A 25648-nucleotide genomic window follows, 5' to 3' on the forward strand; every position below is an offset into this window, starting at 1 on the left:
AGGAAATGTAAGCACAACGGTGAAGATTTTTCGACAACTGATTAGAGAAACTTTTAAGGAAATACAAGCAATGGGGAAATTGGTCGTATTGATGTATTGCAATGCAATACAAATTTGAGATGTGTTGAGTAATGTCTTGTTATTTTACCCAGTATGTACTGTACCTTCACTTTCTGTGCTGCGTGCTTAAAGGTTCCACTTTGGAGGCTCAGCTTTATATTAATTAAAGCTTTGAAGTGTGGGGAGGGGCAGCCATTTCCCAAAACATTAAAGCCTCGGCTTTGGTAATAAAATGTCCAGGTGGATTAGATGATTACCAGAGCACTGGTCTGCCTTTGCATTCCACACAGTCTCGAGGTGGATTCCCTGAGGGACTCCCAAAGCAGTCGATCTCCAGAATTGTTCTTTCATTTCTTATCCACCTAAACTGGTAAATTGCTTTACTGTTGTCAGATATACTGAGGTACAGTGGAAAAACTTTGTTTTGTAGGCTATCTATACAGATCATTTCATCACAGTGAATTAAGCAGAACAATAACCGAATGCAGTTACAGGGGAAGTATAGTGCAGGCAGACATGTAGAACCGTCCTCTTAAAAGCTTATAGTAATGTTCCTTGGAATTAATAAGTAGGTCCTCCATTGATTGGGCTCAACCAGAGATAATACTTCCGGGCTGTCTAGATATACAAGCCAGGGCAGTGTTATATGAAAAGTAAACTGTTGCCAATGCAGCAGACCGCCCCCTCCCAACTCCCAACCCCCCCCCCCACCGCCCATGCAGCTGATGAATTGAAAGGAACAGCTGAGACAATATAGTGTGGCACCAGTGGTGTTGCAGGAGTTGCCCTTCGGCATTGAACTCAATGTCTTAAGGGCTCCTGCTCCAGATTTTTCCTCTAGGTTTACTACTGAAGCCTACCCAGTGAGTGGGTATAGCCGCAAGGTAGCAGTGATTTGAAATCAGAGCTTTCTTTGTAGGTGAGCTGCCAACCACGCCTGATATGCCCCATCTGCCTGAAGTAACTGGTTTTAAGGCACCAGTAACTAAGCCACATGTTGAAGGTCAGGAACTGGACTTGGTTGTCAGAGGCTAATTGAGACACGCGCCATTGGGAGCATTTAATAGCTAGTTGGAGCTTATCCCCACTACCAGCACACCCCAGCTATGACAACCTTAAGGACCTTGGAATTAATTACCTTTTCAGAAACCACCTAGAATTAAGGTTCAAGTTTATTTCTCACTAGCACATCGAAGCATATAATGAAATGTGTCATTCACGTTAACAACAACAAAACCAAGGATCTGCCATTGAAGAATAAAGTAGCAGATTAGTAATAGGCTGTTCGCCACACATTCTTCTGCCAACATAGCATGCCCTCAATGCTCAAACTTCAAAGTAGATATCATTTATTGCAGTAAGCATTCCTAGTAATTGGGAAAAATACACAATAGAATGAAAAACAGCAGGCAGAGACCACAATCTGTGCGGATTGGTGATAACATCTCCTTGCTGACGATCAACACTGGTGCTCCTCAGGGATGTGTGCTTAGCCCACTGCTCTACTCACCATATACCCATGACTGTGGCTAGGCATAGCTCAAATACCATCAATTTGCTGATGATACAACCATTGTTGGTAGAATCTCAGTTGGTGACGAGAAGGCATACAGGAGCAAGATACTCCCAACTAGTGGGGGGGGTGTCGCAGCAACAACTTGGCACTCAACATCAGTAAGACAAAAGAGCTGATTGTCGACTTCACGAAGAGTAAGACAAAGGAACACATACCAATCTTCATAGAGGGATCAGAAGTGGAGAGAGTGAGCAATTTCAAGTTCTTGGGTGTCGAGATCTTTGAGGATCTAACCTGGTCCCAACATGTTAGTGTAGTTATAAAGAAGGCAAGACAGCAGCTTTACTTCATTAGGAGTTTGAAGAGATTTGGTTTTTCAACAATTACACACAAAAACTTCTATAGATGTACCATGGAGAGCATTCTGACAGGCTGCATCACTGTCTGGTATGGAGGGGCTACTGTACAGGACCGAAAGAAGCTGCAGAGGGTTGTAAATTTAGTCGGCTCCATCTTGGGTACTAGCCTACAAAGTACCCAAGACATCTTGAGGGAGCGGTGTCTCAGAAAGGCAGTGTCCATTATTAAGGACCTCCAGCACCTAGGGCATGCCCTTTTCTCACTGGTACTATCAGGTAGGAGGTACAGAAGCCTGAAGGTACACACTCAGCGATTCAGGAACAGCTTCTTTCCCTCTGCCATATGATTCCTAAATAGACATTGAACCCTTGGACACTACCTCAATATATATTCTGTTTTTTTGCACGATTTTTGATGTATTCGATATACGTATACAGGTGTCCTTGATGCTGGGGAGGCTAGTGCCCATGATAGAGCTACTGAGCTTATAACTTCCTGCCATTTTTTTCTCCAGTCCTGTGTAATGGCCCCTCCATACCAGATGGTGATGTAACCAGTTAGAATATTCTCCACAGTCATTTACAAGAGTTTTTGGTGACATACCAAATCTCCTCAAACTCCTAATGAAGTATAGCCACTGGCTTACCCTCTTTGTAATTGTATCAGTATGTTGGCCCAGGTTAATCTTTAGAGATGTTGACACTATGGAACTTGAAACTGCTCACTCTTTCCACTGCTGACCCTTGGTGAGGACTGGTGTGTGTCCCCTCGACTTCCCCTTCCTGAAAAGGAGAGGTTTTCTGCTTCTGTGTTCTAGCTGCATGTGCGGGTTCTTTGATATCAGCTCTCATGGGACTGGATGCTCAGATGCTGTTCCTGGTGTATGATTGCAGAAATGAAAATACTGCCGCTGTAGTAATTTAACCTATTTTGTGACTTGAATGTTCTTTTTGTTAATAGTGAAAAATGCAGAGAGGGTTACATTTCCACCATTTGGAAGAGAATCAACCATGCCAGCATTAAATCAGGTAAGTTCTTTCAACTTGGTTTGTTATTGTCACATATACTGAGGTACAGTGAAAGACTTTGATTTGCATGCTAACTACACAGGTCATTTCTTCACATCCGTGCATCAAATTAGTACAAAGTTCAAAGTAGTAAATATTATCAAAGTATGTATTATCATAATACAACCCTGAGATGCCTGCCTTCTCCCCAAAATCATTGACATCCTGATTAATCAAGAACTTATCAACCTCCGCTTCAAATGTAGCCAATGACTTAGCCTCCACAGCCATCTGTGGCAATGAATTCTGCAGCTTCACCACCCTTTGACTAAAGAAATTCCTCCTCATCTCTGCTCTCAAGGGACATCCTATCTGAGGCCACACCCTCTGGTTTTAGACTTCACCCACGATCGGAAACATTTTCTCAGCGTCTGCTCTAACTTGGCCTTTCGGTATTTGAATTGAATGGGCTGTAGCAGTGGAAGACTATGGACATACACTCAGTGTCCACTTTGTTAGGTTCTTCCTGTACCTAATAAAGTGACCATTGTGTTTGTATATCTAAGCCAAGTCCCTTCTCCCTCTTCTAAACTCCAACAGATTCAAAACTTGCCTGCCGATCCTTTCCTCGGGCAGCTGTCCATTCCAGGTATTCAGTTAGTAAACCTCCAAACTGGATGACCTTGATCATTGCTGTACATTTTGCCCATAAGGTGCTCTCACTGTTGCCTTGTGAATCTGAAGCATAATAGAACATGGTATAGCACAGGAACAAGCCCTTCAGCCCACAATGTTGTGTCAGACCAAAATAAATTAGTAATCAAATGAGCAACTAAACTAATCCATTATCCAGGGATTCCCAGCCTGGGGTCCATGGCATAAAAAATGGTTGGGAATACCTGCCTTCTGCCCTGCCTACACAACGTCCATATTCCTCCATTTTCCTCACAGTCACATGCCTATCTAAACATCTCTTAAATGTCCCTAATGTATCTGCCTCTACCACCACCAGGCAGCGCTTTCCACACATCCACCACTCTCTCTAAAATAACTTGCCCCTCACATCTCCTTTGAAATTACCACCTCTCATCTTAAATGCATGCCTTTTGGTATTACACATTTCACCCTTGGAAAAAAAGCTGTCTATCTACTCTATGCCTCTCATAATGTTATAAACTATCAGATCTCCCTGCACCCTCTGCTGCTCCAGAGAAAGCAGTCCTTATTTTGTATTTGATTCCTATAGAAAATAAACTATAGCAGCCCATTAACTTAATCACATAGCAGTTAGTTTCTATAGACAGTACTATACCACGGTACGTGGTAAATGGGGCTAAACCTTTTAAATCTGTGAGTTTATTTTTTTCACTTTTCCTTCTTCTACATGCTGTGTGACTCCAACTGCAGCTTAAGAAATTTGTTCTTTCAAATGTGGCTGTCAGAAATTTTCAGGCAGATGGCCATGATCAGGGCTCACTGAAGCTCTCATCTAAAATCTCAGATCTGGATGTTGTATGCGAAAGGCCTAAAGCATTGTTAAGGATCCCTATCATCTATCCCACAATCTCTTTGACCCACTACCGTCAGGAAGGAGGTACAGGAGCGTCAGGGCTAGGACTTCCAGACAGCTTCTTCCCTCAGGCTGTGAGATTAATGAATACCTGGCCACCCCTGAGGTCTCGTCACTAGGACAGCAAGGTGTTTACTATTTGCTGTATTGTTTACTGTTTACCTGTGCTGTGCACTGTATGCACTTTGAATTATATTTTATTAACTTATTTATGGTAATACTTAATTTGTTTTATGTGCTGCGTTGGTACAGGGGAATGTTGTTTCATTTTGGCTGAATGTATGTACAGTCAATTGCCAATAAATTTGAATTTTCGTGTGATGTGAGAAATTATAAATAGATTACATGTTAAAATAGATGCAAATTTTTTAATCCTTTATTTTCCCTATGTGTATTTTATAATCCTGGGCGATTGGAACTAATAGCATACGTAAGATGCAGAAGGAGTTCAGCAGAATGGGCAGCATCTGTAGAGAGGAATAAACAGTTGAAGTCTCAGCCCAAAATAGCTACTGCTTATTCCTCTCCATAGATGCTGCCTGACCTACTGAGTTCCTCCAGCACTTCATGTTGCTCAAGGTTTCCAGCATCTGCAAAATCTCTTGTGTTTATGATTGGGTTAATTGTGGGTTTGTTTATTTTATGATGCAGGGAACTTTTATGAATTCTGAAATGGGAATGGCCAATTCGGGAACAATGTCACCGACTGGAGTCAAACCTAGCTCCCAGTATTACCCCTTTGCCAGTAACCCTCGCAGAAGGCCAGTGCAAGAACCAACTAGTCTAGGTAACATCACCAATGTTGTCTTCTGTTATATTACAGTGTGTTCTTGGTGTTCCTATGTGACCACCTGAGTAATTCTGTTTAGAAATTGAAAATTAGCTCCATCCTCTCTCCACAAATGGCTGGAGGATTTCAGCAGGTCAGGCAGCTTCTCTGGAAATGAATGAGCAGTGTGAATGTTTACAGAATAAACATTTCCATAGATGCCGCCTGACATGCTGAATTCCACTAGCATTTTGTGTTGCTGTGGATTTTCAGCATCTGCAGAATCTCTTGTGTCCATCCTTTCTAGTTTTTTTTTCAGTTAAATAGTTATGAGGAAAAAGCCATGATTTTTCACCTTGTGACATAAATTTCTCCCCCCCAACCCCCTCCATCTGTTACCCCAGTCACTGCATGGTAAACACTTTAAACCACTTTTTATAATGCTATTTGCATTGTAAATACATGCTGATATTTATGTATTTTATTCTATACCTGTACTTTAACCTCTAACTTTATTTTCTATATAATTCTTTATTATAATTTTTAAATTTTGTTGTGTTTTGTTGAATGTTGCACCCTGAACAACATACCACAGCAAATTCCTAATACATGTAAATGTATATGGCAAGTAAAGTTGATCCTTGTAACTGAAATGTGGTTTATCATATCAATTTGATCAGATTGCCAAATCTTCTTGTAATCATTACTGGGCATCTGTTCTGTCTGGAATGCATTTCCTTTAGCTTTATATAGATTTAAATCTTGGTTATTTAAAAGGTGATTTTTTTTTTTACCTTTCCTGAGATATCTGATGAATGCATTATGGCATTCAGTAACCCTGTATCTTATCTCTCTCTCTCTCTTTTGCATTCTCTTATCTTTTGTTCAGTGGATTATTCTTCTAAATTATATTATTACTTGATTTAAAAACTTCAATTCCTGTTTATGACTGTTATAATAATTTTGGATCTTCGTTCACATTTTTAGAATCCCAGCCCAAGAAAGTAAGAAAGGTGCCTCCTGGCCTGCCTTCTTCGGTAAGCCTTTTGTTAATTATTTTAACAATTCTAATTTTTTCAAAACAATAGTAAATTCTAAAACTAAAAATAGTGAAAGTATCTCATTTGCTTGCAAGCAAAGTGGCTGAAAGCCTTTGACTACTTCCATTTTGAGTTGTACTTGTAAGTTCTTAATAAAGCTAGCAATCTTTAAAATATTCTTGTATAGCTTGTTAGCAGGCTGCATGAATGTTTATTTTCCACTAAATAAATGAAGTAAGTTTGTTCCCCTACACATTGCTTACTGTTGTAGTATCAAAACTTAATGTTCTTAAGAAAACACATGGAAAAAATATTGGACTCCTTTTCCATGTTGTAAGAAGTATGAGCTAGCTTCCCCGAGGATCATCACCTCGCCGTGGTGGAAAGGCTTGTGAGTTCCTGATATCCCAAGAGTGATGCCATTTGGAGTTTAGCCATCTGCTGCTTAGCTCCCAGTAGGGTCACCCACGTTGGTAAGGACAAGGGTATATTCCAGACTAAGAGAGATCCAGCAGACAGCTCAGAGGTGTGGCTGGCAAACGATGATGACACATCACACTGGTAGTGAAGGCAGTGGAAGGCTACAGCAGTGAAGGGTCCTCAGTTGTTGTACATTCCATGCCACTGGACCGTGACCCCGATCTGTCAAAGATCATGTGATGGCTGACCATGCATTAGGCTTCACAGCCACCTGAACGACCCACCAATAGGCAACCCCATAGGAGAACATTGTACTCAACTACTATGGTGACTACTTCTGGGTACCACGGTTAGCGCAGGGCATTTCAGGGTTTCAAGTTCAACTGTGGCACCTTCTGTAAGGAGTTTTTATGTTTTCCCCACGGACCATGTGGGTTTCCTCCAGGTGCTCTGGTTGTTTCCCACAATCCAAAGACGTACCAGTTAGCAGATAAATTGGTCATTGTAAATTGTCCTGGGATTAGGCCAGTGTTAAATAGGTGGATTACTGGCTAGTGCAGCTCACAGGCGGAAAGAGCCTGTTTTGCACTGTATGTCTAAATCAATACAATACTACTATTGAGCTGGAGAGAGACTCTGGAAAGTGCTTGGTTTGCTGGTGTTTGGTTGAAATAAAGAGAATGGGAAAATCTTAACATTGAAAAAGGTAGCTGCCTTTAAGAAATGAGCATGTTTTTATTCAGAAACTTTAAATCTCTGCTATCTTAAAACGTAAGTATACAAGTACACTCCTGGGAGTTTAGATGCTTTTGAAAGCCGCATTAGTAGCTTGACTCTGGAGACAGAGACTGAACAATAGGTTAAGACTTGAACTTGTTCCAGGAGACAAGCAAAGAGTTTTTTTTATATATATGTTCTCTTGCTTAGGCACATTAAATTGGGAATTTAATACCCTGACCTCTTGATAATTGTGGTTTCGAGGCCATGTTAAACTTTAGTTTGTGTGAGAATTCTAAATAAGACTGTTTAAACTCACTGTGCTCAAAAAGCTAAGCTATGCTTCAAAAATAACTCATAAACAATGAGAAAGTGTGCAGATGCTGGAAAACCAAAGCAACTCTCACAAAATGCTGGAGGAACTCAGCAGGTCAGGCAGCATCTATGGAAATAAATAAACAGTTGACATTTCTGGCCGAGATCCTTTTTCAGGGCTGGAAAGGAAGGGGGAAGATGCCAGAATAAAAAGGTGGGGAGAGAGGAAGGAGGACTAGCTAGAAGGTGATCGATGAAGCCAAGTGGGTGGGAAAGGTAAAGAGCTGGAGAAGAAGGAATCTAGAAGGAGAAGAGAATGGACCATAGGAGAAAAAGGAGGAGGAGAGGACCCGGAGTGAGTGATAGGCTGGTGAGAAAAGGTAAAAGACCAAAGTGGGGAATAGAAGAAGAGGGGAGTGGGAGGGAAATATATATTTTTTTTACCAGAAACAGAAATGGATATTCAACGCTGGAAATTCAAGCAACACACGTCAAAGTTGCTGGTGAACGCAGCAGACCAGGCAGCATCTCTAGGAAGAGGTACAGTTGACGTTTCAGGCCGAGACCCTTCGTCAGGGTCAGTTCGAAGGGTCTTGGCCTGAAACGTCGACTGTACCTCTTCCTAGAGATGCTGCCTGGCCCGTTGCGTTCACTAGCAACTTTGATGGATATTCATGCCTTCAGGTTGGAAGCTACCCAGATGAAATGTAGAGTGTTGCTCCTTCACCATGAGGGTGGCCTCAAATTGCAGTACTCCTCAAAACTTTTTTTTCCACAATGGGGGAGAGAGACATTGTAGGTCATCATATTGGCAAACAAGAGATTCTCACAGCCTTATTTCAGCAGACATTTTAAAGAACCTTATTGATAGTATTGCAGTGGTTTTTACAACTGGATCAAATATTGGTTTATTTTTAGATGAATATTAAGTGAACCAGAGAAAAGGTTAATTTTACATGATTGTTTGGAATGCACACCCTGAAAGAAAGGTAGAAACAAATTCAGTACTTTTTTTAGAAGAAATTAGGTAAATATTTGGAAGTGGAGCATTTTGTCATGTGTGGGGGAAATGAGATTAATTAGATTGCTCCTTCAAACGGACAATTTCACCACAGCAACCATTACAACTTCACTGTAATGTTCATTAATTTTCAGAGGGAAAATATTGCAGCAGAATCTTGACTGTCAAAGTTTTGCAAAATTCTGAAGGAGGTTATTTAAAATGAAAAGCCCTAATGAAGGAACAAAAACTGTTTTATGATGCTCACCTTTGGTTATCAACCAGGTGACAATCTAATAATCAAAAATTAGAAAGAAACAAAACTGAAGAGAAAAGCGAGGAAATTATTCAATAGTATTTAATGTCATTATTTTAAGGAGGTGGAAAGACCAAATTCCCTGTTTTTGAATTCGTCCATGGTCATATTCTTTCTCTCATCGTCCATCCCTCTAATCTGGCACAAACACAATAGGCCAACTAGTCTGTCGTGAGTTTATAATTCTGGGATAGCTGCGCTTTCTGGTCTCCTGACTCTCTAATCCCACAGTTGCTTCTAAGGAGTTTGTACATTCTCCTGTAACCACATGGGTTTCCTCCCATAGTCCAAAGCCATATCAGTCGGTAGGTTAATTGGTCATGGTAAATGTACTATGATTAGGCCAGGATTAAAACTGGGGGGTTTCTAGGTGGCATTACTCGAGGGGTCGGAAGGGTCAATTCCACGCTGTATACCAATAAATAAATAATTACTCCACCACTTAAACCCTCGACTTTGTTCTCAGGACTTCCCCACTGCTCTTCAAAGCTCAAAGTACGTTTATTATCAAAGTATGTATACTGTATGCAACCTTGAGATTCATCTTCTTGCAGGCAGCCACAAAAACAAAAAAACACAGTAGAACCCATTTTTAAAAAAGACAGTCAAACACCCAGTGTGTGCAAAAAGAACAAATCGTGCAAACAGTAAAAAGTAAACAACACATGGAATGAAGTTCACGAAAGTGAGTCCACAGCCAGCAAACCAGTTCATTGCTGCAGCCGGTCCAGGAGCGCAAGTTGCAGGTCACGCTCTTCATTTCACTGCTCTTTTCAAAAACAAAGTACTCCTCAAAAGCTATTTCTTTCACACATATTTTATTCATGTGCCTTAATATTTCCTTGTGAAGCTCGTGCAGTTTGATTTATAGCACGAAAGAGATAAAAATTATCTTAATTTGTCATAAGTACACCAAAACACGCTGTGAAATACATCATTTTCAAAAAAGAGAATCATCCAGGATGTGTTGGGCAGCCCACAACTATTGCCATGCTTCAGACACCAACATAGCATGCCCACAATTCACTGACCCTAACTGGTACATCTTTGGAATGTGAGAGGAAACTGGAGCACCTGGAGGAAACCCACACAATCATGGGAAGAACATACAAACTCCTTATAGGCAGAGGCAGAAATTGAACCCAGTCTGCTAGCACTGTAACAACATTGTGCTACTGTGCCACCTCCCCGCTACTGCATGTGATGTTCTGATTCATTGAACATGCAGTTCTGAGGATGTGACTAAACACATTGATGAAGGTAGAGCTGTAAACGTAGTGTATATGGATTTCAGCAAGGCATTTGACAAGGTGCCCCATGCAAGACTTATTGAGAAAGTAAGGAGGCATGGGATCCAAGGAGACATTGCTTTGTGGATCCAGAACTGGCTTGCCCACAGAAGGGAAAGAGTGGTTGTAGATGGGTCATATTCTGCATGGAGGTCAGTGACCAGTGGTGTGCCTCAGGGATCTGTTCTGGGACCCCTGCTCTTCATGATTTTTATAGATGACCTGGATGAGGAAGTGGAGGGATGGGTTAGTAAATTTGCTGATGACACAAAGGTTGGGGGTTTGTGGATTGTGTGGAAGGCTGTCAATGGTTACAGCGGGACATTGATAGGATGCAAAACTGGGCTGAGAAATGGCAGCTGGAGTTCAACCCAGTTAAGTGTGAGGTGGTTCATTTTGGTAGGTCAAATGATGGCAGAATATAGTATCAGAAGGATCAGAGGGATCTTGGAGTCTGAGTCCATAGGACACTCAAAGCTGTTGCGCAGGTTGACTCTGTGGGTAAGAAAGCATACGGTGCGTTGGCCTTCATCAATCGGGGGATTGAGTTTAGGAGCCGAGATGTAATGTTGCAGTTATTTAGGACCCTGGTCAGACCCCACTTGGAGTACTGTGCTCAGTTCTGGTCGCCTCACTACAGGAATGATGTGGAAACCATAGAAAGGATGTTGCCTGGATTGGGGAGCGTGCCTTGTGAGAATAGATTGAGTGAATTCAGCCTTTTTTCCTTGGAGCGATGGATGTTGAGAGGTGACCTGATTGAGGTGTTTAAGATGATGAGAGGCATTGATCGTGTGGATAGTCAGAGGCTTTTTCCCAGGGCTGGAATGGTTAGCACAAGAGGGCACAGTTTTAAGGTGCTTAGAAGTAGGTACAGAGAAGATGTCAGGGGTAAGATTTTTATGCAGAGAGTGGTGAGTGCGTGGAATGGGCTGCCGGCGACAGTGGTGGAGGTGGATACGATAGGGTCTTTTAAGAGACTCCTGGACAGGTACGTGGAGCTCTGAAAAATAGAGGGTTAAGGGTAACCCTAGGTAATTTCTAAGGTAAGGACATGTTCGACTCAGTTTTGTGGGCCAAGGGGCCTGTATTGTGCTGTAGGTTTTCTATGTTTCTATGCTCTTAATCAATGTAGTCCTTTCCATTGTAAAGGCTAAAATACCATCCCAAGTATTTTATCATACAGCCTTGTAGCTGCATTTGAATTTGAAAATTTGCATTCCTACCTTGGTAACAAGGCCATAAGACATAGGAGCAGAATTAGGCATTCAGCCCATTGTGTCTGCTTCCCTAACAGAAGTGGAAAAATTACTAGTTTCTGTAAGGGAGGGGGCCACAAGTCATTTAAAATGGATCTTGATTTTAGTACCAAGGTTCATAAAATGGAAAAACTAAATCTATGTCTTTGAAAGTAATACCTCGACACTGTTTTATCACCCCTTGTTCAATCCCTTCCGACCTATGTTCGTGACACTTCTCACGCTCTTAAACTTTTCGATGATTTTAAGTTCCCTGGCCCCCACCGCTTTATTTTCACCATGGATGTCCAGTCCTTATATACTTCCATCCCCCATCAGGAAGGTCTCAAAGCTCTACGCTTCTTTTTGGATTCCAGACCTAATCAGTTCCCCTCTACCACCACTCTGCTCCGTCTAGCGGAATTAGTCCTTACTCTTAATAATTTCTCCTTTTGCTCCTCCCATTTCCTCCAAACTAAAGGTGTAGCTATGGGCACCCGTATGGGTCCTAGCTATGCCTGCCTTTTTGTTGGGTTTGTGGAACAATCTATGTTCCGTGCCTATTCTGGTATCTGTCCCCCACTTTTCCTTCGCTATATCGACGACTGCATTGGCGCTGCTTCCTGCACGCATGCAGAACTCGTTGACTTTATTAACTTTGCCTCCAACTTTCACCCTGCCCTCAAGTTTACCTGGTCTATTTCCGACACCTCCCTCCCCTTTCTAGATCTTTCTGTCTCTGTCTCTGGAGATAGCTTATCCACTGATGTCTACTATAAGCCTACTGACTCTCACAGCTATCTGGACTATTCCTCTTCTCACCCTGTCTCTTGCAAAAACGCCATCCCCTTCTCGCAATTCCTCCGTCTCCGCCGCATCTGCTCTCAGGATGAGGCTTTTCATTCTAGGACGAGGGAGATGTCTTCATTTTTTAAAGAAAGGGGCTTCCCTTCCTCCACTATCAACTCTGCTCTTAAACGCATCTCCTCCATTTCACGTACATCTGCTCTCACTCCATCCTCCCACCACCCCACTAGGAATAGGGTTCCCCTGGTCCTCACCTACCACCCCACCAGCCTCCGGGTCCAACATATTATTCTCCGTAACTTCCGCCACCTCCAACGGGATCCCACCACTAAGCACATCTTTCCCTCCCCCCCTCTCTCTGCATTCCGCAGGGATCGCTCCCTACACGACTCCCTTGTCCATTCGTCCCCCCCATCCCTCCCCACTGATCTCCCTCCTGGCACTTATCCGTGTAAGCGGAACAAGTGCTACACATGCCCTTACACTTCCTCCCTTACCACCATTCAGGGCCCCAAACAGTCCTTCCAGGTGAGGCATCACTTCACCTGTGAGTCGACTGGGGTGATATACTGCGTCCGGTGCTCCCGATGTGGCCTTTTATATATTGGTGAGACCCGACGCAGACTGGGAGACCGCTTTGCTGAACATCTACGCTCTGTCCGCCAGAGAAAGCAGGATCTCCCAGTGGCCACACATTTTAATTCCACATCCCATTCCCATTCTGACATGTCTATCCACGGCCTCCTCTACTGTAAAGATGAAGCCACACTCAGGTTGGAGGAACAACACCTTATATTCCGTCTGGGTAGCCTCCAACCTGATGGCATGAACATTGACTTCTCTAACTTCCGCTAGGCCCCACCTCCCCCTCGTACCCCAGCTGGTACTCATTTTTATGCACACATTCTTTCTCTCACTCTCCTTTTTCTCCCTCTGTCCCTCTGAATATACCTCTTGCCCATCCTCTGGGTCACCCCCCCCCCCGTCTTTCTTCCCGGACCTCCTGTCCCATGATCCTCTCGTATCCCCTTTTGCCTATCACCTGTCCAGCTCTCGGCTCTATCCCTCTCCCTCCTGTCTTCTCCTATCATTTTGCATCTCCCCCTCCCCCTCCAGCTTTCAAATCCCTTACTCACTCTTCCTTCAGTTAGTCCTGACGAAGGGTCTCGGCCTGAAACGTCGACTGCGCCTCTTCCTATAGATGCTGCTTGGCCTGCTGCGTTCACCAGCAACTTTGATGTATGTTGCTTGAATTTCCAGCATCTGCAGAATTCCTGTTGTTTTTCTTTGAAAGTAATCCCTATTTTCCACCTGGTCTTTTTCCCTCTGATTTCAAGTGCTTGCTTTACCTTCTAAATTTCCATTGACCACACTTGTTTTAAGAAAAGTTTGTATGCTCTTCCCCAGTCTCTGTTATCAAAGCACTAAAGCAAAGGGTCTCATACTGAAACATCAACTGGTCATTTCTCTCCATAGATGCTTCCTTACCTGCTGAGTTCCTCCAGCATTTAGTGTGTGTTTCTCTGGATTTCTAGCATCTTCAAAGTCTCTTGTGTAAATGAAAAACCTGCATAAAAATGGTGCTGTGTCATAGCCTGTGATGAGAAAATAGAGGAAACTAAAGCATTTAGTCACTTTCGGTGGGAAGAATTTATGCTAAAACCTAGATAATGGGGCATGTTGTATATTCAGTGGCATTTTTCATTAATTTGCCTTGTGCTGTTTGACATTCATTACTTTCTTTCCCAAGGTGGGTGACCTCTTAAAAATGAAGCAGTCAATACCATTTTGGAGAGTATTTGCAAGTTCATGGTTTATCCTGTTAAGCTCTGTTTTTCCTTGGCATTGGTTATATCTACAGGAATTAAACCTTGCAGAGTTTAATTGAAAGGTCACTTTGTGGTATTGCTTTGTACCACTACATTAGAACCTTTTTTTATCAACAGCTGTAGCTTGAGTGAGAAAGAGGGAAAACATGTCCTTCTGTATGAGCTCCGGAAAAGAAGTGACAGGCTTGTTTTTGCATTTCCTATTTCAAAGTTCAAATTAATTTATTATCAAAGTACATATATGTCACCATATAAAACCCTGAGATTCATTTTCTTGTGGGGATACTTAATCTATAAAATAATAACCGTAACAAAATGAAAGACCAGGGCATTCAACCAGAGTGCAGAAGACAGAATTAATAATAAATAAATGAGCAATAAATATCGAGAAGATGAGACGAAGAGTCCTTGAAAGTGAGTCCATAGATTGTGGGAACATTTAAATGATGGGACAAGTGAAGATGAGTGAAGAGCCTTTGGTTCAAGAGCCTGATGTCAAGGGGTAGTAACTGTTTCTAAACCTGGTGGTATGAGTCCTGAGACTCTTGTACCTTATTGTTCATTCAGTTCTGCAGCTGGGTTAATCTTCCTAAGCACTTTCATGGATATTTTAATCCTATAGCATTGTTGATTCCAACACAATAATATGTTTTGGAATGCACTGACTGCAATATTTAAGCCATTAGTTTATTTTCTAAAATAACTCCCATGATGAAACTTGTATTCAAACAATCTGCTGGAAGAATTCAGCAGGTCAAGAAGCGCCTGTGGGAGGAAAGAATTTGATGACATTTCAGGTCGAAACCCTGCATCAGGCTGCAGGACTGCAAGATGACTTTGCATGACTAAGAATTTTGAAAGGGCATTTATAAAGTGCTATTTGTGCATTATATTCTTTTAAGATTTTTCTTAAAAGAAATTATTAACATGATTTTAAATACCAGCAGTTGTTAAATGCAAGTTAATAATAACTGGTTTGTTTAACCTGGAAAATGGGCATTTGGGTCTAGGCTAGGGGTACCCAGCCTTTTTTATGTCATGGACCCCTACCGGTAACCGAGGGGTCCGTGAACCCTAGGTTGTGAACCCCTGGTTGTGACTTACCAGGAATAGTAGGATAAGTAGGCAGCATGGTAGTGTAGCAGTTAGTACAATGCTTTATATCACCAGCTATAAGATTGGGGTTTGATTCTATAAGTAGTCTGTACGTTCTTCCCATGACCAAGTGCGTTTCCCCGTGCACTCCAGTTTCCTTACACATTCCAAAGATATGCGTCTACGGTTAGTCGTTGTTGGAACTGGAAGTGTGACAACACTTGCAGGCTGATCAGCACGATGCTCCCTGATGCGATTTGAGCAAATGACACATTCCACGATATGTTTTGATGTACATGTGACAAATTAAACTCATCTTTAATCTTTTAAATAAAGCTATTGTCTCAATCCAAAATATCATGCAATACTCTGCCTCCAGAGATGCTGCTTGATCTGAATTTCTCAAGCCATTTCTTCTCTTTGCTTTTGATGACAACATCTGCAGTCTTGTGTGTCTCCATATAAGCTTCTGAGACTAGTCACACCTCCTACCACCTTGATCCTTGTATGTTATACCACTTCAAAATTCAAAGTAAATTTATTATTAAAGTATGCAGATGAAATTCATTTTCTTGCGTGCATTCACAGTAGAACAAAGAAATATAATAGGATCAGTGAAAAACTACACACAAGCTAAGACTAATATCCAATGTGGAAAAGACAAACTGTGCAAATGCAAAAAAAAATAATGTTGAAGACTGAGTTGCAGAGTTCTTGAAAATGAGTCCACAGGTTGTGGAATCAGTCAGAGTCAAGGTGAGTAAAGTTATCCACATGGGTTCAGGAACCTGATGATTAAAAGATAATAACTGTTACTGAACTTGGTGGTGTGGGACCTAAGGCTCTTTTACTTCCTTCCCGATAGCAGCAGCGAGAAGAGAGCATGTCCTGGATGGTGGGGTCCTTGATGATGGATGCTGCTTTCTTGTGGCAGCACTTCTTGTAAATGTGTTCAGTGGTGGGGAAAACTTTTCCTGTCCCTATCAGCCTCTCGCCCCTCACCCAGCTCTTGAGTGTCAAAAGGCTAGGATACAATAAATTTCATTGAATTCTAAGGAGTTTCATTGTACACTTCAGGAGCCTGAAGATGCACGCTCAATATTTTAGGAATGGTTTCTTCCCCTCCGTCATCAAATTTCTGAATGGACAATGAACCCATGAATACTTCCTCTGTTTTTTTCTGCTCTTTTTGTGCTGCTTTCTTAATTTTTATGCATATCTTATTTCAATTTATAATTTTTCTTTATATTGCAATGTATTGCTGCAAAACAAAATATTTCATGACATAGGTCAATTCTGATTCTGATTAAAAGTTTGTGAGACTTTTATTTGCAGCCCTTCCTTCAACTCAGTCTTTAAACGCATGTCAGTAAATTGTATGTTTCTTCTATGAGTACAAAATGCTTGGCACGAGAATTTTCACTTAACTGTTCCAGTATTAAAGTGTGTTTTGTTTATGCCATGTGGCATATCGGTGCCCCAGCGGCCCTCTCTCTATAGGTCCCCAACCCACCCCTCAAAATCTCCTTTAGCATCCTCCAGCGTGTTTACTTCATAACTAGTTGAAGTGACAATTAAGGGGGACTGGCGTGTACTTACAGTTCAGGTATTGTTTTGTGCTGTTCTCTAGTGACACAGTTGAGTAGGATAGGGTGAGATTATCTTTCATTATTGGTCCCTGGTGAGTATATTAACGTGATAGTCCATGCTGAGGCACAACGGTGCATCACGTATATTGCGCATTTATTAACTCTGGCCTTAGTTTTTATGAGAAGCATTGTATTTCTCATCTATTGGTGTGGAATATCATCTTGGAGTATGGTTGAATATGCTCGGAAATTGGTGGAAAAATGCTGTAACTTTGGGATGAAGTAGTTTATCTTGTTTTATTAGTCTCACAGAGATTACTTCGCCAAATGTATTTTCCAATGCATCTAAGTTCCCCATGTAAATATTGACTCGTTTTCAACGTCCTCTGAAATTCAGTGCTTCCCATGTAGAAAGAAATATTATTCATACATGCTGGAGTCAGCTGTACTTGCATTGAAGTAACCTGCAGAAGAGGCCATCTAGTTCACGTTGGAGAGGTATCCAGAAAATACAGGATTGTGTAAGTATCACCAATGGATGACTAAAGCAAGGAATTAAAATGAAATTAGAGCTGCTATAATTGGACCAGAATAGATAAAAATCACTTTGTTCTTTCTTGTTAAAAACTCGTACATTCTTGTTTTCAGATTTTTGTTTTACTTTTCAAGTTGCCGTTTTGGAAATGAGGGGATAATTAATTGGAATATTCCTTCTTCAACACTTTACCATTTCCACCTATCACCTGCCAGCTTTCTCAGTTCATGCCACCTTCCCCCTCACCTGGTCTCACCGATCACCTGTACTTGTACTCCTTCCCCCTCCACCTGCTTATTCTGGCTTTTTTCCCCTTCCTCTATAGTCCTGAAGAAGGGTCTCAGCCGAAAAAGTTGACTCCTTATTCTTTTACATGGATGCTGCCTGAGCTGCTAAGTCCCTCCAGCATTTTGTGTGTGTTGCTCTGGATTTCCAACATCTGCAGAATCTCTTGTGTTTATGTACCACTCATGTAATTGTAGTGTGACAAATGTTAGTGGGCAGTTTCAACTAGAAATGTGCACAAAGGAAATAATATCCAATGAAAAATGTGATTTTGACAGAAATATCTAGAATGTAAAACTATGTAGACATGAAGTTAATGTAAGGCAAGACTCGATACAGCCGGGGAAATGTTACACTGACAGTTGCAGGAATTATGCAGAATTTGAAAGTTCCTTGCAGGGAAATAGTTGACCTTTTGGAGCCTAAGACTACATTTCTTACCTCAGGTGGAATTTCACAGGTTCTAGTTTAGTGCAAGAACAGAAAAGATTACTTAGCAATGGATAGGTTAGTTAAACTTGGCAAGCTACAGTTTATTGTGTAGTATTTATTGCACATCTTTCCAGTTCAGTTAAGCTTTTCCTGTTTCCTTGTTCAGATCCATTCTGTAGTTTGATGTAACATGTGGATACTCAAATAAATGGCCCTATATAAACACGGAAATAAATTTTGTAATGAGCATTTTAAATTTGTGGTTGTTTTCAATAAGTGTGTTTTAGATAACTTGCTCTCATTCTAGAAAATTGTTAACAGTTGCGTGGTGGTGAGTGTGACTCTTCCAAAATGCAATTTTCTTATGACAGTATTTGCATATTGGAAATGTGGCAACATAACACGAGATGCTGAAGATGCTAGAAATCCAGAGCAATGCACGCTCACAGACACAAACTGGAGCAACTCTGCAAGTCAGGCAGCATCTATGAAATGAATAAACAACTGACATTTCAGGCCAAGACTACTTCTGGACTCATGAATGAAGGAACTCCACTCAAGGCATCAACTCTTTATCTCTTTTCCATAGATTCTGCCTGACCTGCTGAGCTCCTCCAGCATTTTATGTGTGTTGCTGTGAGAATTTGGTTAAAAAATTTAAAAATTTTGTTTTGAAGTCCTTTTCTGTTTAGTTGAATGCAACATTGGTGAAGTGATTTATTGATATCTCTCGGCATCTATGACTGCTTGTTAACACCTCCATCTTGGGTTGAACTGGTGAAACAGGTTGCCAGATTCCTTCATTTTCACTACTATTCATGGAGTAGATACTTTGCTTATTATCTTTGGCTGCATAGAGAAGGAATAGTTCAATTAAATTATTACTTCTATTTTTTAAGCCTGCATACCTTTGCAACAGGTTTTAGGGCCACTTCAGACAATAATAATGGGGTTGAGAGGGAAGATGGATCAGCCATGATAAATTGGCAGAGCAGACTTGATGGGCTGAATGGCCTAATTCTGCTTCTATCTCATGGTCTAATATTCAGAGTTCCAAAACAAGCAAACATATGTAATTAGATATCTTTTGTGGTGAAAAGATGAGGTTTTGGAAGTTTCTGTCATAACTTCAATGAAGTACTTATATTCTTAAAGCAGCATTGTGCCATTATATAATTCCAAGTCAAAGTAAAATCTGTTATCTGATGACATGCCCTGCCAAAACACTGAAGACTGTTTAATGTAATTTCCAGTACACAAATGTAAAGGAGAATGAAATGTTACTCTGGATCCGATGCAGCGCCAAAAAAGAACACAATAAGATAAAGAGCACAATAATAATAATTTAAAAACACAATAAATAGAAATATATGATAGCTTTATACATAGATTGTATGTCTATAAAGTGACGCTAGTCACAGGAGTGTCTGTACATAAGGTGACTGGCAGGAAATGATAAAGTAGGAGGGGTGGGTTAGTGGGTGGAGGTGTTGATCAGCCTTACTACTTTAGGAAAATAACTTTTTGAGTCTAATTGTCTTGGTGTGGGTGCTATGTAGCCTCCTCCCTGATGGAAGTGGGACAGGCTTTCCAAGAGCATGGTGAGTGGGATGCTTCATGATGTTGCTGGCCCTTTTCCAGCACCTTTCTATGTATGTCCTTGATGGCAGGTAGGCTGGTGCAGTCTTGACTACCCATTACAGAACAATTTCTATACCAAGAAGAGGTGCAGCTTGTCAGGCTGCTCTGTACTGCGCATCTGTAAAATGACTTGAGTAATGATATACAAAGTCTATCTCTCTTCAGCCTCCTCAGAAAGGCATCAGTGAGCTTTCTTGACTGTGTAGGATTGTGTTCTGAGTACATGATAGGTTGTGTGTGATGTGCACTCCTAGCAGTTTAAAATTGCTTTCAGTTTCCACCTTTGTGCCACTGATGGGGGTCTGTGAGCAGTGCGAGTTCTCCTGAAGTCAGTAACCATCTCCTTTGCCTTGTTGTATTAAGGAAGAGGTTATTTGCCTGGCACCAGGCCTTGAGCTCTTGTATATGTCACCCTATGGTGGGCTCATGTTCATCTGCTGCTTGTGAGAAGTGTGGAATTTGGAAGGTTAATTTTAAAGGGAGGACTAGGGAGACAATTATAGAAAAGGCAAACAAGTCCTGGGAAAGGAGGAAATGGTAGAATATGAAAAATGGGGATCTTCGAGGTATGTCCGCTGATCAGAAAGGTAGTAGGATTGATAGATGAATAAATTGGTAAGTGACACTTGCCTTTATCAAACAAGATGCAGAACACAGAGGTCTTTTGTACTTCTTAGTTCATAGTGGATGCCAACAAGAAAATGCATCTCAGGGTAGTATGTGGTGACACAGACATACTTTGATAATAAATTTGCTTTGTACTTTGTGTGCATCCCTAATGTATCTGCCTCTATCCCCACCCCTGGCAACATGTTCCACACACTCACTACTCTCTGTCTAAAAAAAAATTGAATTAAACTTGGTCTTGAACTTGAAAAATCTACCTCTGACTTCCTCCCTTTACTTTCCTCCAACATCCTAAAAGTATGTCCCATTGTATTAGCTACTGGGCATGCTGAGAGTGTGGGGGAGAGAATTAACCAACAGCACCACTGTCATGGAGTTGTATTTTATTTATAGATATAGCACGGTAACAGGCCCATTTGGGCTAATGAGCCCAGGGCACCCAGTTACACCTCTGTGACCAGTAAATATATTAACTTGAATGTCTTTGGAATGTGGAAGAAACCCGCAGCACCCAGAGGAAACCCACGCAGTCATGGGGAGAACGTATGGGAAGTTCCTTATAGGCAGCGGTGGGGAATTGAACATGGGTCACTGGGACTGTAATAATGTTACATTAACTGTTATGCCACCATTTCATTCCCCCAACCAAGTCTCTGACACTTCTAGAAAAACAAAAGCCAAACTTGCAGAGAAGACTGATCCTCCTCCACTTTAGATGAAGACTTTCATAAATTCTGCTGCTGGAAGTTGGGACTTGCTCACCTCATCAGTTTTATTAGGGATGTGATGCGTGCATAGCTCCTACACAGCTGTGTTTGAAACTGGGGCTGTGCCAGAAATGGACAGATGGCAGAGTTATTAGATGTGCATCATTCAATTCCCATCATGATGCTTGCTATTTAATCAGATTATAAAAAAGTCAGTTTTTCGAGATTAATATTCAGCTCGGTAACCTGTACCATTTTTATCCCAGTGCTAATGGGTGGGGGGGGGGGGTGTTGGAAGAAGTAGGTTTTGGAAAAGTACATTGTGCTGCAAAAATATTTTGCTTCCAATTAACCTTATTGACAACAACATTCAAGCATTTTATGAACAGAAACTTTTTATTAACTAATCCACAAGATAAAAATACAGGCAGGGTCCACAGTGACTTGTTAAATTGGATTGGCCATAGAATATGGGGTTGTAGTGGAGCATTGTTCTGACTGGACATCTGTGATGTACAGTGGTGTATTGCAGGGATCAGTGTGGGAAGCATAAGACAAGGGCTGTATTAGGCCATTTGTCCTATTGTCTGCTCTGCCTCTGTTATCCTCTCAGCCCCATTCTCCTCAATACTCCCCATAACCTTTGATGCCCTGACTAATCAAGAGCCTATCAACCTCTATTTTAAATGTACTCAATGACCTGGCATCCACAATCATCTGTGGCAATAAATTCCATAGATTCACCACACTCTAATTAAAGAAATTCTGTCCCAAAGAGATGTCCTTGTATTGTGGGGCTGTGTCCTCTGGTCCTGGACCCTCCCACTCTTGGAAATATCCTGTCCACATCCACTCTATCTAGGCCTTTTGGTAGGTTTCAATGAATTGCAACACTGTTGTGACGCCTGATTCTTGTGATATTTTGAGTGTGTGTGCGTGCACGTACACATGATATGGACAAAATTGCAGGTAGGACCAAACAAAAGTTGGCAGAGCTGCAGATAGTGAGGAAAGCTTTCCAAGGATTCAGCAGGAGGGAGATCAGTTAAATGTGGGTGGAAAAAAGTCACTTTAGTCTGGAGGTATTGCACTTGAAGATCAAATGTAAGAGGAATGTGTATAGTAAATGGGAGAGCAATCAATTTCCCTCTGATTTTTTTTTTACAGCTGTGGGAATCAACAATTGCACTGAGCAGGATTTTTTTACATAGTCTGAAAACTGCACAGCACTTTAGTATTAGCATTATATAAAAGAATTCCAGCTTCGCAGCCACAAAGGCTATGTTCAAAGTAAATTGCCCCAATATAGCATGCCCACAGCTCACTAGCCTATATGTCTTTGGGGAAGGTCATCACTGTCATGGTGGAGAGGCTTGTGAGATCTTAAGATCCTGAGAGCGATGCTGTCTGAGCTTAGTTCCTGTTAGGATCACCCACGGTAATAAGGTCAAGGAGGATGTTTCAGATAAAGTGATCCAACCAAGACCTCACTGGTGGAGCCTGCGGAAGAGCACACATCACAAAGGCAGAGGAAGCCTGCAGCAGTGAAGGGTCCCCAGTCATCTAGCATTCCATGCCACTGGACCCTGACCCCAACCTGTTCAGGACTGTATGGTGGCTGCCCATGTATCAGCTTCCCCATGTTAAACAACGTCACGCATGGGTATTCTCCATTAATGTTATGTTAGGTGTATCCTGGATTGCCCTCTACAGTCACCTGAAGACCCACCGATAGACAATTCCTTTGGACAACATCATACTCGACTCGAGTGATCACACTAGCACACTGTCTTTGGAATGTGGGAGGAAACTGGAGCACCCGAGAGGAAACCCAAGCAGTCATGGAGAGAACGTACAGCGCCTTACTATGCCTAGTAAAGACATAGTGTACTGGTGGGAATTGAACCTGGGTTACTGGTGCTGTAAAGAGTTATGCTAACCACTACACTACCGTGCTGTCACACAGGATATAGTTGTGTATGTGTAACACCTTGTCACTAGCCACTATAGGAAAAGTTGCTCAACCCATTGAAATCTCTGATCTTGATAATTAATTTTAATCTTGGTACTGGTTGCAAATTATCTGTATTGCATTTGTAATTACTAAAAGACAACTGAGTCTTAGGTGACAGCAGTGTTGATTGATGTGGTGAATTTAACGTTGTAATCTTAAGGTGCTTCAGTAGTGAAGAGAGAAATATAGTTAAATGGTATAAAGATCCTGAAAAGAAGTGGGGAGCAGAATTACTGGACCAGAAATTAGTCTTGACCAAGGGTCTCAGCCAGAAACATCGACTGCTTATTCATTTCCATAGATTCTGTCTGACCTGCTGAGTTCCTCCAACATTTTGAGTGTGCTGCCATGCAGGATTACCAGCAGCCATCAGAGCTTAATTAGAAATACAGTGGATTCCAGTTAATTGGGACACATCGAGACCAGTACATTTTGGCCCAGTTAAGCTACTTCCATGGAAATAGTTAAAAAGGCATAGAAAAGACAAACTACCCTTTAATTGAATAATAAATTATAATTTAAATGATATAGAGATCAGATTAGAACACTACCAGTACTACTACAGTACTATAAAACTGTGTGTTAGTGTCTAAAAGTTATTGACAGAGGAAGTAATCCAGTGTATGCTACTGTTCTTTTAATTGACTGTAAATGAACAAAATCAGTGCAGACACCTAGTAAGGATAATGGACTGCTTTCAAACAATGCTTTTGATTATTACATCCTGTAAATCTTCTATTTTCATTGTAACATTCAAAATGATTTTCCAACCCTTCAAGTTCTTCATAGTTACTAACTTGTTGAAGTGGTGAAATTATTTCATTTTCACTCCCAGCCATTTCTGGCATCTCCAAGCCTGAGTGTATGAAACCACAGTGAACAAATCGGTTCTGAATTGTCTTGCTGCTTATTTCTCACCAATTGTTTGTGACCAAAAATCACTGCTTTTCGAACACAAACACATGCAACAGATACGATTTTAAAAACTGTTATCTCGAAGCATGGTATTGTGTCTAACGGCCAGGCAATTGATGCTAGTTTGAAACTGTTAGACAACGGTCACCTGTCCCTATTAAGTGGCACAGTGTCCCAAAAAAAAAGGAAGGGAACCCTTGCTGTTTTCTTGATTAGTTTTTGTTCTTTAAGAGTGGTCCCAAATAAGCAGCTGCCCTGATTAACTGATGGCCCAAGTAACCAAATCCACTGTATAATTTTAAGGATTAGGGTTATCTTATTGGAAAGTGTAACATGGTAGACTCCATCCAAGTATGGTCACATGGGCAATATGGCCCATGGGTGGCATAGTAGTTCAGCAGTTAGCATAACATTTTACAGTGCCAGTGAATGGAACATTGGGGTTCACATCCCGCTGCTGTCTGTAAGGAGTTTGTACGTTCTCTCCATGGGCACATGGGTTTCCTTCGGGTACTCCGTTTCCTCCCAGATTTCAAACATGTATAGGTTAGAGTTATGAGTTGTGACGTGCTATGTTCCCAACACTTGTGGGCTTCTCCCAGCACATCCTCACACTCCCCTCTCAATTGGGTGAATGAATGCTCCCACTCAGCCTTTTTTGCCACACGGTTTACAGGCCATGTAAAATTTTCCTGCTCAGAGTAATGTGCAGCTTTAAGATAAATTAGAGGGAACGTTGCATTCTCGGAGTGTGTTGTATATTAATGCAAAAAAGCATTTCACTGTATATTTTTGTGTACATGTGACAAATAAAGCTGAACATCTAAAAAAAAAGGGTTGGACAAACTGGGATTGTTTTCTCTGGAGACTGAGTCCAAGGAATGACTTGAGAGTGATAGATAGGGCAACAGGTCTTTTCCTGGGTGGATCGAATACTAAAAGCATAGATTTAAGGAAAGAGAGAAAAAGCGAAGTATCCTTTGGATGCACTATATGATGTGTGATGAGAGAGCAGAGAAGATTAGCTTGTCATATGTACATTGAAGCATACCGCGTTGGTGCTGGAAGCATGGCGACACTTGTGGGGTGCCCCCAGCACATCTTTGGGCTATGTTGGTCATTGGCACAAATAAAGATGCATTTCACTGTGTTTTAATGTACCTATCAAAAATAAAGGTAAAATATGGTATGAGTTTGAGTTAATTGGAAGAGTATTTGGCAAGCTTCAGATTTTTTAGCTGAGGTAAAAATGTTTTAATCTTGTTTCCATGTTCATGTAATTGTTCTTGGAAAATGTGCAGTACTGTGCAAAAAAAAATCTCAGGCACATTATATATGGCAAAGGTGCCTAAGGCTTTTGCACAGTACTGTATTTGTCAACGTGGAGCAGAGAGAGAGTTTGTAAATCTGGCAGGAGCAAAGGATGTTGGAAATGGCAAAGGTAGCGTGTAGTGGGAGGGGCATGGAACTGGTGGCAGAGGATTGGGGGGGCTGGTGACGCGGGTGCAGACACACACTGCCCTGAGACACCAGGCAAGGTCATTTGATTACAAAC

The 25648-nt window shown here is 41.5% G+C and overlaps 1 protein-coding gene across 12 annotated transcripts in view; it reads left to right on the forward strand.

Moving 5' to 3' along the window:
* LOC134337446 (transcription factor 12-like) overlaps nucleotides 1–25648 on the forward strand; it is a 187013-nt gene that overhangs the window by 101891 nt on the left and 59474 nt on the right. For all 12 annotated transcript variants that reach the window (XM_063032463.1, XM_063032460.1, XM_063032458.1 and 9 more), the window contains 3 exons: nucleotides 2897–2964; nucleotides 5165–5300; nucleotides 6270–6319. In XM_063032463.1, coding sequence (XP_062888533.1) covers nucleotides 2897–2964; nucleotides 5165–5300; nucleotides 6270–6319 — 254 coding nt within the window. The remainder of the gene's footprint in view (nucleotides 1–2896; nucleotides 2965–5164; nucleotides 5301–6269; nucleotides 6320–25648) is intronic.

Source organism: Mobula hypostoma, chromosome 24 (genome assembly GCF_963921235.1).
Source record: "Mobula hypostoma chromosome 24, sMobHyp1.1, whole genome shotgun sequence".
NCBI lineage: Eukaryota > Metazoa > Chordata > Chondrichthyes > Myliobatiformes > Myliobatidae > Mobula > Mobula hypostoma.